Source organism: Pezoporus wallicus, unplaced genomic scaffold, assembly GCF_028554395.1.
Source record: "Pezoporus wallicus isolate ANWC-B61680 ecotype Strahan unplaced genomic scaffold, APGP_CSIRO_Pwel_v1 contig_8232, whole genome shotgun sequence".
Classification (NCBI taxonomy): domain Eukaryota; kingdom Metazoa; phylum Chordata; class Aves; order Psittaciformes; family Psittacidae; genus Pezoporus; species Pezoporus wallicus.
The window spans coordinates 2,327,634-2,344,983 of record NW_026637105.1 but is presented as its reverse complement, the minus strand read 5'-3'; the positions used below and the strand labels follow the sequence as shown (position 1 = coordinate 2,344,983).

Genomic DNA, 17,350 nt, shown 5'->3' with positions numbered 1-17,350 from the left:
ACACGCTTTGGTTGCTAGCAGTAAACATGGATTATTACATTCTTCCGTCTCCTCGTAGACAATCGTGGGAGTCGAGGCTTTCGCACCCGGGGACACCCCCTCGTGAGGGACGTCTTCTCCTCATCATACATTCAAACGCTCCCGTGTTCCAGCAGGACCCTGAGTGTGCAGCCTCACTGGCCCCTAATGCATAGTGCCCAGCGCCTGCGAGCCGAGCGTGGGCAGGGGAGGGGGGTGATGATGCAGCAATTTAGTTCATTATTGTCAAGACACGGGAAGAACCACCATGGGAAGAGCGAGGAGATGTAACTCAACCCCATCTTCTCCAGTGGGGCTTCCCGTTACAGAAAAAAACTCCCTGTTTTCTTGGATCCCGGTACCACGCTGGCTCCAGGGGGGGAAAACCTGAGTGATTCTCTAAGCCATTTACTTCAGCCTAGGACAGGGATGGTTACAGAGCTCCTGCCCCTTGCAGCTCTGTGTGGGGGCAGTACACAGAGGACATCCTCTCTCCCTCATCCATAACCTATTGGATGCTTTGGCTATATATTTTTTTTTCCTTTTTCTTCTTTTTTCCTCTTGCCTTTTGTAAACAATAATCAAGGAGAATACTGAGAGAAACGGGAAGTTTGACAGAGGTCTTGACACACACTATAGACATCTAGCAGAAAAAACACCAAACCATTAAACAGGGGGCAAGGGGGGGGGAAGGTCCTACATGATTCTTGAAGACAGAATGAGGGGTGGCAGCAGTTTCCCTGCCACAACCGAGGTGCCAGGGGAAGGCCAACAGCCCCCAACAACACGGCAGCAGGGCTGAGGCGCAAGGCTTAGACGCGCAGCCCAGTGCACTCTTATTGCATTTACCCCGTTCAGCCAAAAGCTGTTTTGCTGAAGTAGTTTTGTACTGATCCCGTTGCTAGTCAAGAACTTATAAAGTCCTTCCCCACACCCTCCCAAGAAGAGACCACCACCTCACCATTACAACTACGGGAGCAGGGCAGGCAGCCAAGGAGCTGCTCTCCATCCTCCGTGTGCTGCAGGGCAGAGAAAAGCCTCAGAGGGGTCACTGGGCTCCAGCAGCCTCAGCAAGCCCCATCCATGAGGATGGAGTAGGTGCTCCCCGTCTGCTCCAGCCCTGCTCTGCACCTAAACCTATTGCTACCTAAAACCCAGCAGAAACAGCACCCGTGTCCTGACATGCCAGCACAGGAAGGCTCCAGCCAGCCCCCAGGCTGCAAGTGGAGTGTTAATGCCCCAAAACCAGGGATCCAGAGTTTACCCCAGCCATTGTGAGCCAGCATTTGGGAGAAGCCAGGAAGGGAGAAGAAAGAAGAAGCAGTTGTACCTCCCTTGGACTTGGGTCCACCTTGGCACCAGGCCCCTTGTCCCAGGAGGTCACAGCAGCCTTTTGCCTGAGGCTGAGTTAGGGCAGGGGAGACTGAGGTTATCCTCAATCCCAACAACCTCCCTGGCCACTGCCTGCTCTTGCCATGTCCCCCTGAACAGGCTGGGACCCCCATCCTGGCTTTCCAGCCCCCAGCCACACGGCACCAGCCTGCTGGGAGCCTGTGCAACATCCCAGCCCGCAGGCAATGGGAGGACTTGGACATGGGGCAGACTGGAGTGTTCCCATTGGGACAGCAGGGAGGGGACATTGGAGCATAAACAGGAGAGAGAAATGGAGGACAGTCCTCAAAAGCCACCAGGCTGGGGGAAAATCTGGAGTTGAGGAGCCAAAATGGGCTCTAGCAGCTGTTCCCATGGCACTGCCTGGCTTCTCCATCCCCACACACTGATCTACAGACCCAAACTCCTCCTCAGTCCATGGGGAAGGGAAAGAGACTCTTATTAAATCACAGTTAAAAAGAAAACAAATCCCAAACACACCAAAAAAACACCACTGAAAAGCTTGACAACGACAGTCCACCTGGCAAACATCCAGTGAGGTAGAGCTACACTTCCAATACTAACTTGGTCATGGTTTTGTGCTGTTAGAAAAAGCCTTCCTCTCTGTCCAGCACTGGGCTACAGAAGCATTTTATCCCTGAGATTGCTTCAATACCTGAGAATAACTTGCAGGAATTATGTCCTTTCTCTCTCTCTCTTTTTTTCTTTTTTTTTCCCTTTTTTTTTTTCTTAAAGATTAAAATATACAAAAATACAAAACCAGAATATTTATATTAAAAAAAAAAATAAAAAAAAAAAACCCCACCAAAGACGACAAACAAACCCAAAGATACATCATTCACGCACGTCCTAGTGCAGGTTTCACTTGGTGTTGGCTTTGACATGGACCAGGGGGGCTGCCCACCGGGGCAATAAATAAAGGCAAGACTTAGGGGGGGGCGGTGGGGAGGGGGGACAGCAGCAGATAACAGCCGGGGCACCTTTTCCCTCTGCCCCTGGGGAGGCTCAGCCCAGGAGTAGGGCTTGGGCAGGAGGAGCAGAGACGTGGCTTTGCCCTGCATGAGTTTAAGCCATGGCTGGATCTGTGCAAGCAGAGGGTTCTGTCCTCAGCCTCTGAGGGAAACGCTGCCAGCAGCATCCCTGGGAGCTGGCTCTGCCCAACACTTAGGGAGGAGCATTTCTGCTCTGTGAAGCCCTCCTACTCCCCAGCTCTGCATTTCAGAGGCAGGGAGAAGCCTTAGAGGGGAGGAGCTGGCTGCATAAACCACCTTGTGCTCTCTGGGCTGGCACTTAGGAAGAGGTAGGGGGAAAATAAGTGTTTTTCTTTCGACTTGATCTTCCCCAAGCTGCAGCTCGCAGCCCGCAGCAGGCAGCGTTAGCCCAGACCCCAGAGATGCCCCATTTCCTTCCAGACTGAGCCCAAAGCTGGGCTCTGCTGCTTTCAGCAGTGGGGCAACCACAGAGAAACTGCAAATCCCCAGATCAATCTGCAAGTGAGAAACTATGAGGGGACCCGTGGGGCCAGCCCACAGCATCTCCCCAGTGCTCTGCAGCCAGCCTTCCCCTCTTGGCCTTCCTCCTTGCAGCAGAGCGGGATGGGGCAGGCATAGGAGTGGGTCCCCTGCCGCTCATCCAAGCCATGCTAGAGCCTGCTTGAAACTCAGGAGAACAAGGAGCCAGAAGCTCCTCCCTGAGGTGTCGCTTCTCTGCTCCTCCTCCCAGAGACGCTATTGCCTGGCTTCCTTTAGGAGAAGAATAAAGTTAGATGAAATACGGGTTTGGTTCTTTTTAGCTGGAAGAGGTGTGTTGGGCCCTGCTTCCCCTATGTTTGGAACAAGCCATCCTGATTAAAGGCAGAGCTTTTCCCAGGCTGGGAACAGGGGGAAAAGGTCTGTGCGGGGACACCAGGTCCCTGCCATGAGCACTGCTGCCTTCCCTCCCCAGTCTTTCACCCTGCCGTCCATCCTCCGAGCCCCCGCGGCTGCCCGTTGCCTTGCCAAAGCCTTTTCATCCCGGTGGAAGCCCCCTCTCCCTGCCGCCCACCATCATTCCCGGGTTTCGGGGAGGAGGGCTGAGCTGTGCATGTCCTCCTCCTCTCGGAAGTAGGCAGGTTTGCCCTGGGAGCTGGGGGACTGCTGTGCTTTCGCGGGGCAGTTGGCGACCATGTGGCTGATGCTCTGGCAGAAGTGGCATTTCTTGGGCTGCGGCGGGAGCTTGCACTCTTTGGCATGGTGGTCCAGCCCACCACAGTTGTAGCATCTGCGGGGGGGGGAGGAGAGAGATTCCAGGAGGAGAAATACAATGAGGTGGGATGCTGCCGCTGGCCGTGCTTGGGACCCGTCTGGCTCCACAGCCAGCGCTGGGCTTCACATGGGTGGCTGCTGCAGGGATGTGGGGCAGGCTCTCTGGGGGTGAATGGTGGCCCTGGGCTTGGTCCCTGCAGAGCCCCGTCTCAGCCAGTTTGGGCCTGGCTCAGTGGTGTTGCTGGTACCCAGGAGATGGCAGCAAACCCCTGCACTGAAACCAAGCATGGGGACAAAAAGCAGGGATGCTGGGGGGGCTTCCACCTCTCTGGCTCCATCATGGTTCTGGCTCCTGTGATACAGACCCTGCACCCAGGGTTCCATGCTATGGACCAAAAGTCTGCAGCAGCACAGGAACAGGCAATAGGACAACAGCTCAGTTACAGGGACTCTGGCCACCAATGCTGGGACAAACCCCAGATGTGGTTTCTCTTGTGGCTGTACCCTTGCAGCACTCATCCCCTCAGGTGCCACAGAGCAGTGTGGGCAGAGGAAGCTGCTGCCTTGTGTGCATTTGAAATCCTGCATCCATCCAGGACAGCCACAACCCTTTTCTCTTTCCTTTTCCTTCCCCATCCCTTTCTGACTCATTTGAGAACTCACTTGTGTGTGAAATGCCAGGTTGGCTGGGCAGCATCCACTGGGAAAGCCAGGATAACGCCTCTTGGGGCAGCCAGGATGGAAGGGATGGGAGAGGAGTGGGGGGATGAAGGGCTGGCCACAAACTCGCCCTGGGGCTCCCGGCCTCACCGTGGAGATGCTGCCAGGATGTCCGGCCCTTTCCTTCCCACAAGGAAGGGTTTCTCTCCAAGAAAATTACCCATGCCCAGCACGGATCCCCCCGCCGAGGGCAGCGGCCGCCCGGGGTGTCCCTGACCTCTGCCCTTCACTGCTGCTTTGCTGCCCTTTCCCCACCAAGCTGCATCTGCCACTCATTAACCACTAAAGGAAGCTGCTTTCCCAGAGGAGGGGTCACTGCCTGCCCCACTGGACCCAAACCCATCCCCATGCTGCAGGCAGGGTGCTGGGCAGCTCCTGGTACCCGCAGGGCTTAGACCCTGCCCTGGATCGAGTCACCTCTTACCGGTCTCCTTTCGATCTGCGTTTCTGGAGGCTCTTGCCCTTGGGTCTCCTCTCGCTGCCGATGCAGAAGACACCTCCCGGGCCGGTCACCCGGATGGACTCCAAACCTTTGGATGACTTCTTGAAGGTGAACTCGACAGCTTCGCCCTCCTTCAGGCTGCGGAAACCCTCCATGTGGAGCTTGCTCTGGGGGGGAACAGGGAATGGATGGGGGTCAGCACAGAGCCAGGGGTTCTCTGGGCACACAATAAGCAAACACCTCCCGTGGCACAAGAGCTGACATCTCCCCCATGGCCATACCTTGTGGGGGGATGGATATCAGGGACCAAGCACCTTCATCTCCATGAAGTCTCTGGAGCCCCATTTGATAACACAGAGCCTTTAGTGAGCTGAGGCAGCTGGCTAAGTGGGGCTCACTGGTTTGGCAAGCAAGGGCCAGCAGAGCCAGTTCTGACCCAAATGTCAACAGGGTTCTCTGCAAAATGCTGACTCAGCACTCCAAAACAGCCCCTTGTTCCCAAGAACAGGCAAGAGCTGCCCCTGCACCTCCTGGCACCTGGGGCTGCTCGAAGGGAGATACAGAACATCATTATAAAAAGACAAAAGGATCTCAAGGCTTTGCAAAGGCACATACAGCCCTGCTCGTGGCAAGACCCATACCAAGGCCAGGGGGCTGGAAGCTGGCACTGCTGGCCCAGGGTCCCAGCCCAGCCAGCCCCCTTGCTTCAAGCCATTTAATTACCTCCAATAATTCATTAAGCAGCTGTTTGGCCCTGGGTTGTCACTGTGGGGAGCATCTCCTGTCCCTCCCAGGGTTGCCACATCGGTCACAGTGCAATTTAACCTGAGACTTCATAAAGACCCAGGCTGGGAAGGGAGGCTATGAAATGGCTAAAAAATCCATTCCACTTCCATAAGTCCTGCCCATGACAAGGGGGGTTGGAAATAGATGATCTTTAGGTCCTTTCCAACCCAAACCAGTCTGTGATTCTATGATTTTAGCAGAAAAAAAATCATAAGGAGCTGAGCTGGACGATGCAGCCAATACAGCTCTTGCCCCTCTGTACCAGCAAGTGCTGCCATGAGCATCAGTGCAGGACCACTGCATCCCGGCAGCGATCCAAGCAGGGCTTTTGCTCCAGGTCTTAGCGGAGCTCAAACGAGCACGAGCAAAGAGTTAAGAGGGATTTGCTGGCAGAGGGAGGAGCAGCTCCAGGGGCTCGGGATTCAGGCTGGGGATTCCCGGCGCCAACGCCTGCGCGGCTGCAGCGGGACCCTGCATTTATGAATGGAGCATCTCCCCCATTCATCCTGGTGAGTTCCCGTCACGTGGGCCGCGGCCGCCCATTCTTCCCGCACCGAGAGCCTCCATGCACACGCTGCTGGGTGCGTGGCCGGGTCCCCTCTTCCATCCCAACCCCACCAGGGCCCACGTGGAAACACCCCACATGAAAACAAAGAGGGAGGAATTGGAGTTGTTGGGGTTTAGAAGTGATTGGTTTTCACAGGGTCTTGCAGGACACGGTGCCTGTGTCCCTGGGCGCATGGGGGACTGGGAATGCAGCAGAGCTCGAGGAACAAACCTTGAGACCCCTTTTTCTGCTTTTGCCCCCCCCCCCCCCAGTTCTGTGTTTGGGGGCCCAGCTCTGGGTGGGACAGACCCATTGGGCTGGGACAAGTCACCCACATCCACCAGGTCCACTTTCCTGCTGGAGTGGGGTCCAGAGCAGGCCAGATGGGGTTGTCTGAAACCTTTGCTTTCTGACCCACTCTGCTCCCAGAAGGGAGAACCAAACCATAAGCTATGGGGTCCCCAGTGACAACAAAGACATGACAGGGTCTTACAGCAACCTCTGCCCATCCATGGCTATGCTGGGTAGTCCCACCACCAGTGGCAAACACCCTTCCATACTCAGCACAACAGCCAAATGCTGCTCCCAAACTCCAACTCAGCTTTCCCCTACTACTGAGCGGCACCAGGAGGATGCTGAGAATCACCCAAGCAAGACCACTGTGTCCAAAGCAGCTACCAGCAGAGCACAAGAGGTGCTTAGCTCAGTCTCAGCGCCTTGGGGTCAGTCACCACCCTGTGTGAGGTGGTTTGGGCCACAGGGGCTGCCACAGATGGTGGATTTGCCCCACTCCATCAGCAGCAGCGTTTTGGGGGTGAGGAGCTGAGCACCACTCCATGGTGAGCATCACTTGTACGGCCCAGGAGGCAGCTGCAGGACAAGAGCCAGGTCCTCCCGCAGATCCTGATGGGGTGTTTACAGCCCCAGCAGCCCAGCTGTGTTTACACTATGGACATGAAAACCCCCAGGCACCCAGCCCCAAGCCTCAGGACAAAGCCAAGCCATGGCTAGGGGGGACCCTGGCACACAGAGGCTGGACACCCCCCACAACCCCCCGGCTCACAGCCCGTGCCTTGGGCACCATCACCCGTGGGCAGCCAAACTGCTACACCCCGTGAGCCACCCGCTACCCCCATGGTGAGGAAGAGGAGGAAGCGCTGGGACAGAAGCTGCCGCAACATGACGGGGAAGCGATTTGTTTTCCAGGAGCGGGTGAGGATGACAACCGCCCCCCCGGCCCCCGGCCCCCTCCACCAAAAGGCCAAAGGAAACGCCCTCTCCCCAGGGAAGGAAGGGGGGCAGCGGCCGGGGCGCCCCAGCTCTCCCCCCACCGAAGCCTTTTGATGTGAGCTGCGGAGTGGCTGGTGGTCCCTGCGCATCCCCCCTGCCCCCTTCCCAAAACACACACATTGCTGGCATTCCTCTGTTATCAGATAGGTAATCAAACTGCAGCCCATTGAATTAGCTGCATACCTCCTGCATCTGAAAGGAAGGGGCCCAGAGCCCCTGCCCCACACCACACACAAAGCCGGAGCCTTCCCAGGCCTCCGCACACACACACACACACCCCCAAAAAATAAAGAGAGGAAGGGGGGGATTGGAGCAAGCCGGGGATGCTGGGGATGGGGGGGGAGCGCAGGGGAGGGCCAGGGCCGGGAGCCACCGGCCAGCGAGAACAAAGGGCCAGCGGCGGCCGCGCTCCCCCTGCCCAAATTCCAGGAGTTCCAGGCCACGGTGGGGGGAGGAAGGGTGGGCGGCATGGCCGCGGCCCCCTGACCCCCTGCAGCCCCTCACCCAGGGGAGCTGGGTCTCACCCGCTGGGTGCTGGGTTTTAGGTCCCATGATGGAGCTGAGGGGTCAGTCCTGGGGGGGGATGGTTTTGTATGGGGGGTGTAGGGTGACCCTCTGGGCTTGGGATCACAAAGCATTGCCATCCTCATCATCAAACTGCTTTAAAGCATAGCCGAGCGCAAAGGGGGTTTTTGTCATCATTAGGGTCCAGAGTTAACCAGTGGGACAAGGAACAGAAGCAGAGCTGGCACGGCTTCACCCAGCTCTCTGTGACCCCCCCACCAAGCATCACAGTGGGCACCTCTCTGCTTTTCCACCCATCCCACTCTCCAGCAGCTCTGTGGTTATTTATGGCAGACAAAGACACAGCACGTGAGCAGATGAGCGCTGCCCATCACCCCTGCACCCCACCTGCACACGGGTGCCTTCATCCCTCTTCTTCCTCCCACTCATCACAGATCCCAGCGTTGCCCCTCCCAGAGGGGTGACACCGTGGAGCATCCCAAAATCCAGCCACTGCTCCCCGAAATGCGAGGCTCCTGTTCACCCCCTCCCAACCAACCAGGCTCCGGAGGGGCTCGGCAAGCCCCGGGGTCACCATTGTCCCCGTGGCCTCCCCAGCGCGACACAAGGGGACGTTTATTCCCATCCAGCCCCGGCCACTCAATCAAACCATCTTTGTGTCCAGAGGGGCCTGGGGCGGAGCGGCCGCTGCACCTCGCCTCTCGCTGCGCGGGAACCTTCCAGCCCTTTAAACGTCCATCCCTGGACAACCAGCCGGGTTGGGATGCTGCGTTAGGAGCCGCTGCGGGAACGCGAGCGGCAGCGCTGAGCCATGCGCAGCACCTCGGGCAGCCCGACCCCGCTCCAGTGCCTTGTGCCTCAGTTTCCCCCGCCCTACAGAGGGGAAGCGGCCCACAGGGGTGAGGAAGGGTGGACCCCGGCATGTCCCAGTGGTGGACACAGGGACTGCTGTGCCCCCATCACTGCACCCCACTTTCACCCACAGGTTCAGCCAGCACTCTCAGCTACACCCAGGGCTCCTCAACCACTGTGCTGCCCCCCTCCCCGGCCTCAGCACCCCTCTGTCCCCAAAGCCACCACAGCATCCCTGCCCCCCAAAATCCCTTGTTCTGCTCAAGCTGTCCCTGTGCTGATGGCACCAAGGCATCCGCTGACCTGGTTGGGGTGCAGCCATCTTCACCCCAGCGTGATCCCAAAGGACTCCTCCCAGGGGAGCAGCCCCAGCCCTCGGCCACCCCCAGCCCTGCAGGGCTCAGGCTGGGTGCAGAGCAGCCCTGTCCATGGCTCCTGCACTGGTGTGCACTGGCTCACCCAGTACTGGGGGCACAGCTCCTATTGCCACCAGGCAATGCCATCGCCATCCCGCTGGGATGCAGCAGCCTCAGCCCAGCTCCCAGCCCTGTTCCAGCAGAGCTGGGCACTGCCCCACAGCAAGCAGCCCCCAAAGCACATTTGGGCAGGGTTTAGCTCTGTGACCCAAGCCCCCATGCCCCAGCAGGGCCACCATCGGCCATGAGGCCAGCAGGGAAACATCCCTCTGCCTTCACAGCCCCTTCATGGATCCATCCCGGAGCAAAGCCCTTCCCTCTCTCCAAACCACCCAGGAAATCTCCCGGTGCCGGCATTTCAAGGGCCAGGGACTGCGCTGCTGCTATTTTTGGGCTCACACACGTAAGGCTTGCAGCAGGGATCATCCCGTGTCCCTTCCTGCACCTCAGCCCCGCACAAGCACCCGGCGGATGCTCCTCGGGAAAGAGGGTCCTTCCTTAGCTCCGGGGGCTTGTGCAGAGATAAAGATGATGCCTGTGATGAGCCCATCAGGGCGAGCACAGGGGATTTAGCAGAACATTACCAAGGCTTTCCAGTGTCTCCCTACTGTCATCTGGAGCAATAACCCCATGGATTTATTCCCCAAATCAAGTAAAACCAAAATAAAACCATTTTACTACCAAAGCAACTGCACTCGCACCTCGTTTTCCACCATAAACCAGCAACATTGAACGGTAGATACTGGTTATGGAAAAGAAAGCATTCACCACAGCATTAACCCTGCTACCGGCCCGAAATTCACACTTTCAGCTCCCTTAGTTGTGCTTTTCCCCACCCAGAAGGTCCCAAACCCTCCTACACTTCCCAGACGAGATCAGCGTTAACCTCATACTCCCACATTAAAGCAGGGGCACGGCCGGGAACAGGAGCGCATCTTCCATCACGGATTCTGTCTTCATCCCACTTTTACTGGGAGTAAATAGGGAAAAGGAAACGCTGGAGCTGAGAGGGGCAGGGGCAGGGTCTCGCCAAGCCAGCGGCTCCATCCCAGCCGGCCCCAGCTCCATCCCTGGCTTTAACGGGAGCAATCCCATTCATTTGGGCCATTTTATCTGGGAGACCATTTAAGGGTGTTTTCTCTCGCTGCCCCTCACCCTGGGGCTGAGAGGGGGAGCTGGGGGAAGGGATGTGCCTGCAGCCATCAGTTAATCTTTAGACAGAGACAGGAGGCTTTTTTTGTGTGTGTGGGGATGGAATAAAGCTGCTCTCTTTCACCATTCGCCATCAGGATGCGGAGATGCCATTTTAGTCCAGGGGCTACTTAAAAAGCCGAAACAAACCAAAAACCAAACCAACAAAGAACCAAACCAAACCAAACATTTGATCCTACTGGATTTTCTCCAAAGCAAAGCTCCAACAGTTTCTCTCCAGGGAATCTCTTCCCCAGGGACACACGTAACGCTGGTGCTACTGCGTCCTGCAGCCACCCACACCAGCACCTTGGGGTGACCCTGGTCCCAGAGATCAAATGCAGGAGCGATGCACACGAGAAAGCAGAAAAAGATATTAAACGTGACCTGGGTCTCTGTGAGCATCACGGGTCCAATGCACTGACCCAAAGAGCTGCTCTGAAGGGTTCCCCCTTTGCTGCACCCCAGCTCTGCACACACAAGATCCCTCCAGCTGGATCCTGCCCTGCACCCCGGAGCTGGGAAAGGGCAGCCCATGGGAAGGCTGGACTATGGTCCCCGATAGAGAAGTCCTTCCTTGTGCCCCTGCCTTTGCTCAGGGATGGAGCTGCCTCCAAACATGTGCTTTTATTTCTGCTTTTATGTCATGCTGGTGGCTTGGTTGGCACCAAACCCTGCTGCATGCAGGGGGTCAGCACGAGTGCAGGTTGCAGCTGAGCTGGTTGAGTGCAGTTGAGTGCTGGTTGCAGCTGAGTGCAGGTTGCAACCTGAACAACAGCCATCACCCTCCTGCATCCCATTCCCTGCCCCACTGAATGGGGATGCAGCCTGTCACCAACTGCCACTGCTCTGGGGATGGCAGCCCCCAAGGGACTTCAGGGGAACCAAAGCCCTCCATGCTGTCCTGGGCACTCAGGCAGGACAGGGGGGCCACATCCCAGCCCCAGCGGGTGTAACTGTGTGCACGGCCTTATGTCCCCACAAGGACACATAGAACCACATCACTGAGATGCCGGTGACCAAAAGCCCCATGGCCACAGCAGCCGCAGGGTACCAGCGATGCCCTGCATCGTACCAGCGGTGCCCCGCGTCTCTCTTTGCAAGCATCATGAGAAGGAACAAGAAACGTAACAAGTAAAGTTGCCTTTATCAGGGTTTTCGACCCATCAGCTTGGAGAAAAGCCCGGAGACACGGAGCCAAGCAGCTCCCAGGGGCTGAACAGCCCCCCGGGATGGCAGAGCCAGGTCTGGGCTGTGCTCCCCGCTCCTGCTCTGGTCAGCGGCGCTGAGCCCTGGAGCCACTGCATGGGCAGGTTTTCTCCTCTCCCGTTTTCCAGGTCGCTTTCCCCTGTAACACTCCTGTAAGCGATGCTCAGAGCCACAGCGTGGGCCCGGGAGCCACATCTGCAGGGAACCACCGCAGCTTTGGGCTTGTCACCAGCACCAGCCTGATTTCTGCCACCCTCAGCCCTTTGCCTCCCCCGGGAGGACCTGCTCTGTGCTTCATCCCCCCTTATCTCCTCACTGCCCCCAAATGAATCCATCTCCAGTGTCCAGGGGAGGCATTTGAACCCAAATGCCTCATTTTTAGCTCATAATGTGAGGGAAAGGCAGCCCGAAGAGCCCTGTTAGTCTCCTGTCCTGCCGAGATTTTAATCTCTTTGTGATCAGATAAAGGGAGAGGGAGATGGAGACGCGCTCCCTGCAGAGAAGGGCCATTCAGACCTGGTTCCTGTAATAAAGTGATTTAATAGATCTAAAGAGGCCAATTCCCTTCTTTCTCCCACAATTACTTCCTGTGGGTCATCATTCACATATGTAAATGAAGAGGGGAAGGAGGAGGTTATGGGGTGCTCTGTGGTGTTAAACCCCAATAGCTGGCTTGGAGCACCCCAAGCCCTCTGTGTTGTCTCCCCTGGTTGTGGCTTTTGCCCTCCGAGGCCTGACTCCCTCTGTGGGAAGCAGAGCGGGCACTGGCTCTTGGGAAGCGCCTGGATGCTGGGATGGGAAAAGCATCAGTAGAAGGGGCACAAAAAAGCCACCCAAAAGCAACAAGCCCGGAATGGGAGTGTGGGTTTGGTCCCTCTGTGAGGAGGGGCCGGGGCTGAGCCAGTGCTGGGATGCTCCATGGTGGGAGACCAGCCCTGGCTGTTCTGCTGCAGGCAAGCAGCGACTTTGTGCCACCAGTAAGAAGGGCAGGAGGCAAAGCCCGACCTGAACGGGAAACACCATCAGCCCAAAGCTGCCCCACTTCTGGTGGTCCAAACCCCCTTGGCAGCCACACACACACTGTCCCTCTGCTACCCAAAATACCCACTTCCACCCAGCGTCCTCTGCATCTCCTGAATGCGGCAAACCCTGCACACGGGACCCCATGGGGAGCACCAGGAGGCTGCACCTCTCCCGGGCGGTGGGATACTCCCGGCAGAGGCAACCAAGCCAATTCTCTTTTCCTCCAGGAATGTGAGCAAGAGCAATCAGGAAACCAGACTGTCCATGGGCAATAAACCCCCAGGAGAAGGGCGGGAGGCTTCCCCCACGGGCACCAGGTCCCGCTGTGCTACATTGAGATGCAAAGACCCATTTGCTCTCAGAGCACCAGGATCCAGGTTTCGGTTTTCGCTGGCTGATTTGGAGCCCTCACCTCCAATCCCAGCTGCCCAGGGTGGTAGCTCCGACCAAGGCAATTTAACCATGCTGAAGTCAATGAGAAGGGATTTGCTTCTCCCACCTTCACTTGCTAAACTGCCATAGCCCTGCCTTGGAGTAGGCACTGTGAGAGCCCTGCACAGCCCCAGGCTCAGTCTTGCACCCCCATCCTATCCGCAGGCCACAGGCTCGACCCAAATCTGGGGGGATTTGGGCCCATGGAGAGCAGCAGCCACTGATGCCGGGCTGGCCCCGGGGCTCCCCGGAGCCATCAACCTCTTGTTGCCGCAGCCCAAATGCCATGTGGCTGCTCCCAACCATACCCACAAAACCACTTGTGCTTGCAGTACAGATCCAGAGCTCACTCTGCTCTCCAGCCCGGGTGGCAGCCGCTTTCCCAGGGTGACTGGCATGGGTCACGCTCATCACACAGACGCAAGCACTGGCCCCGATTTGAGCACTATGGAATCAAACAGTTTGGGTTAGAAGGGACCTTAAAGCTCATCCACTTCCACCCCCCTGCCACAGGCAGGGACACCTTCCACTAGAGCAGCTTGCTCCAAACCATCTCCAAACCCATTCCCCCACGAGGTGTGGAGGGGTTTAAGCAGCTGCAGCCCCAAATCCACAACTCCCCTCAACGTAGGATTACAGACACGTGCTGGGCTTCCCCAGTCAGCAAGGTGCTTGTGCATCAAATCCGGACACAAAACTGCCACTAGAACACAGGATCCACGGGTTCACATACACCTCACACGCCTTTGTGCGACCCGCAACCGAAAGAAGGGGCCCGAGCAGAGATATCCCCGACTCCGGGAAAGCCCGGTCCTGCACCCGTGCCTGGCTCAGGGCTCCAGGACCCTGCACCGCGGGAAAACCAGCTCTTCCCCGGGTCCTTCCGTGGAGGGAGCAGCATCCCTGCTCCAGCACATCCCGCGGGCACCTGCTCCCCGACTCCAGGGGCTCCTCAGGGAACCGCGATGGGAAAATTAAACCGTTCGGGGATCAGCTTACAGGGCCGGTCCCCGGAGAGGAGCCCTGGGCTGCACCGGGGCGAGCGGCCGTGCCCGACCTCCGGGAAAACGCACCCGGGGGACCCCGGCTTCCCCGGGATGCCGAGCTGGGATGGGGGAAGCGGCGTGGGGTCCCCATCCGGCCCCGCATCCTCCCAGGGGCTGCCCCTCGCTTCCCTCCCCAGAACCCAGCGGTGGATCCGGCTCCGTACCTGGTGCACGAAGACATCGACGGGCGAGTCCAGGGTCGCGCCGCCCTTGGCGGTCATGGAGAGGAAGCCGAAGCCCATGCGGACATTGAACCATTTACAGATGCCGGAGCCGTGCAGAGGCTGAGATTCGTTCTCGGCCTTGGGCGAGTCTCCGGCCGGTTCCTCGCCCGGCTTCGCACCTGGAGAGAGACCCACGGGGCCGCTGAGCAGGAGGCTGGGGGAGCCGCGGGTCCCCCCGGCCCAGCCGCCCCGCACCCGGCCAGCAGAAAGAGCCCCCCAATCCTTCTGGGGCTTCCGGGGCTGGAAAAGGCAAGGAAAAAGATAGAGCCCCCCCAACCCACCCGAGCAGAGCGGTCGGCTCTGCCCCCACGTGTGCGTGGGGATCGCCCCAGGAGCGGGACAAAACGAAGGCATGACCCAGGCGGTGCGTGCGGTGGGGGCCCTAAATCCGTTGTCCCCGTGGAAACGTTAAAAACGAAAAAAAAAAAAAATTAAAACATTAAAAAAATCACACTCCCCCCCCCCAAAAAAAAAAAACCAAAATAATTTAAGAATAAAGAGAAAAAAGAAAAAACACAACTAAAAATCCAAACCTACCAAAAAAGGGGAAAAACTGCCCCAAAACACCCACCCGAAATCCCCTTGTCCCCAGGCAGCCACGCTGGAGCGAGGCTCTCCCCCGCCGTCAGCATCCCCCCGCTGCACGCCCCCTCCCCGCTCCCAAATAACCCCACAGCCACCACCGGCCCCAAACTTTGGGCTCATCCTTGGGCTGGGGGGGAGCGGTGTGAAAACCAAATAAATAACCCTATCCCTGCCCCCCAAACCCCCCCAGAGCTGCAGCGGGGGAGCGGGGCCACGCCGGGCCCGGCCTCGCTGCTGGGGTGCGGCGGGGCTGGATCTGGGGGGGTCCCGCACACACCACCCCCCCCATGCGAGCTCTGTTATTAATAATCGCGGAGCCGAGGCGGGCTGAGACAATAATATAACTTAACCTGCAAACTGCTGGTTGGAAACAGACCCCATCCCGACACTGGCTCGCAAATCCCGAGTTGTGGCTGTGACCGCCTCCTCCTCCTCCTCCCTCCTCCTCCTCCTCCTCCTCGGCCAGCTTTGAGGGTATCGGCCCAAAAAAAAAAAAAACAACCCCCAAAAAAAAGCAAAAAAAAAAAAAAAAAGGAGGAAAGAAAAAAAAAAAAACCAAAAAAACCCCAACCCAACAAAAAAAGCGGCTCAGACCCCGCCGGGAGGGAGCCGGGAGCGGTTTGACTCCATCTTCCCTCCAACAATAGGGGGGAGGGAGCGGGAGGGGTTTCTCAAAGGCTCCCAAATTCTCGCAGACAATAGCAGCCCCCGCCCCCCCCCACCCTTTTCCCCCCCCCCCCCCCCCACCCCCCCCCCCCCCCGCGGGGCCGGGGGGGGGGGGGGGGGGGGGGGGGGGCGGCACCGGGCCCCGCTCCACCATCCCGTCCCCACGTGATCCTAATTAACACCCCCACCCCCCCCAACCCCGGTAATAGCGACACATTCCGGGAGGGATTTGGAAGGGGGGGGGGGGGGCAGTGTGTGTGGAGGGTTGACCCCCCCCCCCAGCTTAGGGGCGAGGCCACCTGTCAATGGAGACGTGAGTCCCGGGGGGTGGCACCCCGAGGGCTGGGGGCTCATCCACCTCGCTTCTCCGTTCTCCCCCCCCCCCCCCGCCGTGGTCCCCCCCACGAGTGGAACCACCTGCAAGCCGTGTCCCGGGACAGGAACCGGGACCAGGCTGATCCACCACGGGGGGGGGGGGGGGGGGGGGGGCGGTTATCCGGGACACCGGGGGCTTCCCGCGCCCCCAGCCCCATCCCGTGTCCAACGAGTGAGCCAAGCACCCCCGGGGCCTTTCCCCCCCCCCCGGCCCGGTGGCAGAGCCTGCCCTCCCGCCGGCGGTGCGGATGGGGGGGGTGGAATGGTCCGGAGCCCCCCAGGCCGGGCGGGGACAAAGGGCGAGTGACCAGGGCTCCATTTCCGGCGGCGGACAATGCCCCGCTGCCGGCCTGGCCCGTGGGGGCACAGCGCCGCCCGCAGCCCCTCCCGGGCTGTGTTGGGGTACGTGGTGACCCCCAGAATGGGGCTGAGCGGGCAGTGCCGCCCCCCCCCCCCCCGAGGGAATGGTTGGGGGGGGTTGCATTGACAGCGGCCGCCCCACGCAGGACTCGCTCCCCGTGGTATCACTGAGGGGATCCGGGGGGGGTGGGGGGGGCAGTGAGCTGAGGGGGAGGGGGGGGCACCCCGGGGATCCCAGTGTCACCCGTGGGACCTCCCCCACCGGGGCCCGGTCGGTGCTACCGGTAAGATCCCGCGTGGGGCAGCCCCGCGCGAAGGCTCCGCGGCGGTGGCGCTGGCCATGGTGCTGAACGGCCCCGGCCCTGTCCAGGGTCCTGCAAGCCTGCCTTCCTCCTCCCGCCCTTCCTCCTCTTCCTCCCGCCCTTCTTCTTCCTCCTCCTCCTGCCCACCACCAAGGCTGCCTACACCCGAGGGCTCCGCTTTGCTCCTTCCCCGCAAAGCCGAGCGGGGCTGGGGTAGCAGCGGCGGGGGGAGAACTTCTCCCTGCAGGAAAATGGGGCAGCCTTCGGGAGGAGGCAGCTGGGGCTGCCCCCCAGGACGTCAGAGCTCTGCAGCTCCCTCAGCTGGGTCCCCACGGGTGGAGCAGGAGGTGTCCGTGACCTGCCCACAGCAGCGTTAATTCCATGATGCTCATAGGGTGTTTCCTCATCTTTACGGTGTTTTTAATGGGGACGGACCAGGAGGCTGAGGAAACTCCACTGGTCTCTTATTAACATCAGTCCTGACTCAAATCCAACGAGCAGCCGCTCGTCTGCCACTGCAGGACAGCAGAGTCCAGCCGGGTGCTTCCCGGGCACAGACCCGGATCCCCATTCCCACCCACAACCAGGCTTGGGCAGCCTGCAGAGCTCTGTACCCGGGGCTGGTGAGAGGGGAACCACGGTTCCCCTCTTGCTCCTGCTCCCCTCTCCTTGCCGGCACCCACGGCCGCCCCGGGTGGGGATCCGC

At 59.1% G+C, this 17,350-nt stretch overlaps 1 protein-coding gene across 1 annotated transcript; it reads right to left on the bottom strand.

Moving 5' to 3' along the window:
• Positions 1–3,175: 3,175 nt before the first annotated feature.
• On the bottom strand, positions 3,176–15,380 carry LIN28A (lin-28 homolog A). The gene is made up of 4 exons (XM_057403558.1): positions 15,292–15,380; positions 14,297–14,475; positions 4,798–4,982; positions 3,176–3,669 (listed from the first exon to the last, which is right to left on the bottom strand). The coding sequence occupies exons 1-4, from the start codon at positions 15,320–15,322 to the stop codon at positions 3,456–3,458; spliced, it is 609 nt and encodes a 202-aa protein (XP_057259541.1). The 5' UTR covers positions 15,323–15,380; the 3' UTR covers positions 3,176–3,455.
• Between the last annotated feature and the right edge of the window lie 1,970 nt (positions 15,381–17,350).

Bases quoted from the DNA above. Each gene is read 5' to 3' on its own strand.
- LIN28A (XM_057403558.1), bottom strand. From the start codon at position 15,322: ATGGGGTCTGTTTCCAACCAGCAGTTTGCAG. The intron at 14,476-15,291 runs GTTAAGTTATAT...GTCTCTCTCCAG, and splicing joins TTCCAACCAGCAGTTTGCAG to GTGCGAAGCCGGGCGAGGAA. The intron at 3,670-4,797 runs GTAAGAGGTGAC...CCCCCCCCGCAG, and splicing joins CGCAGATCGAAAGGAGACCG to ATGCTACAACTGTGGTGGGC.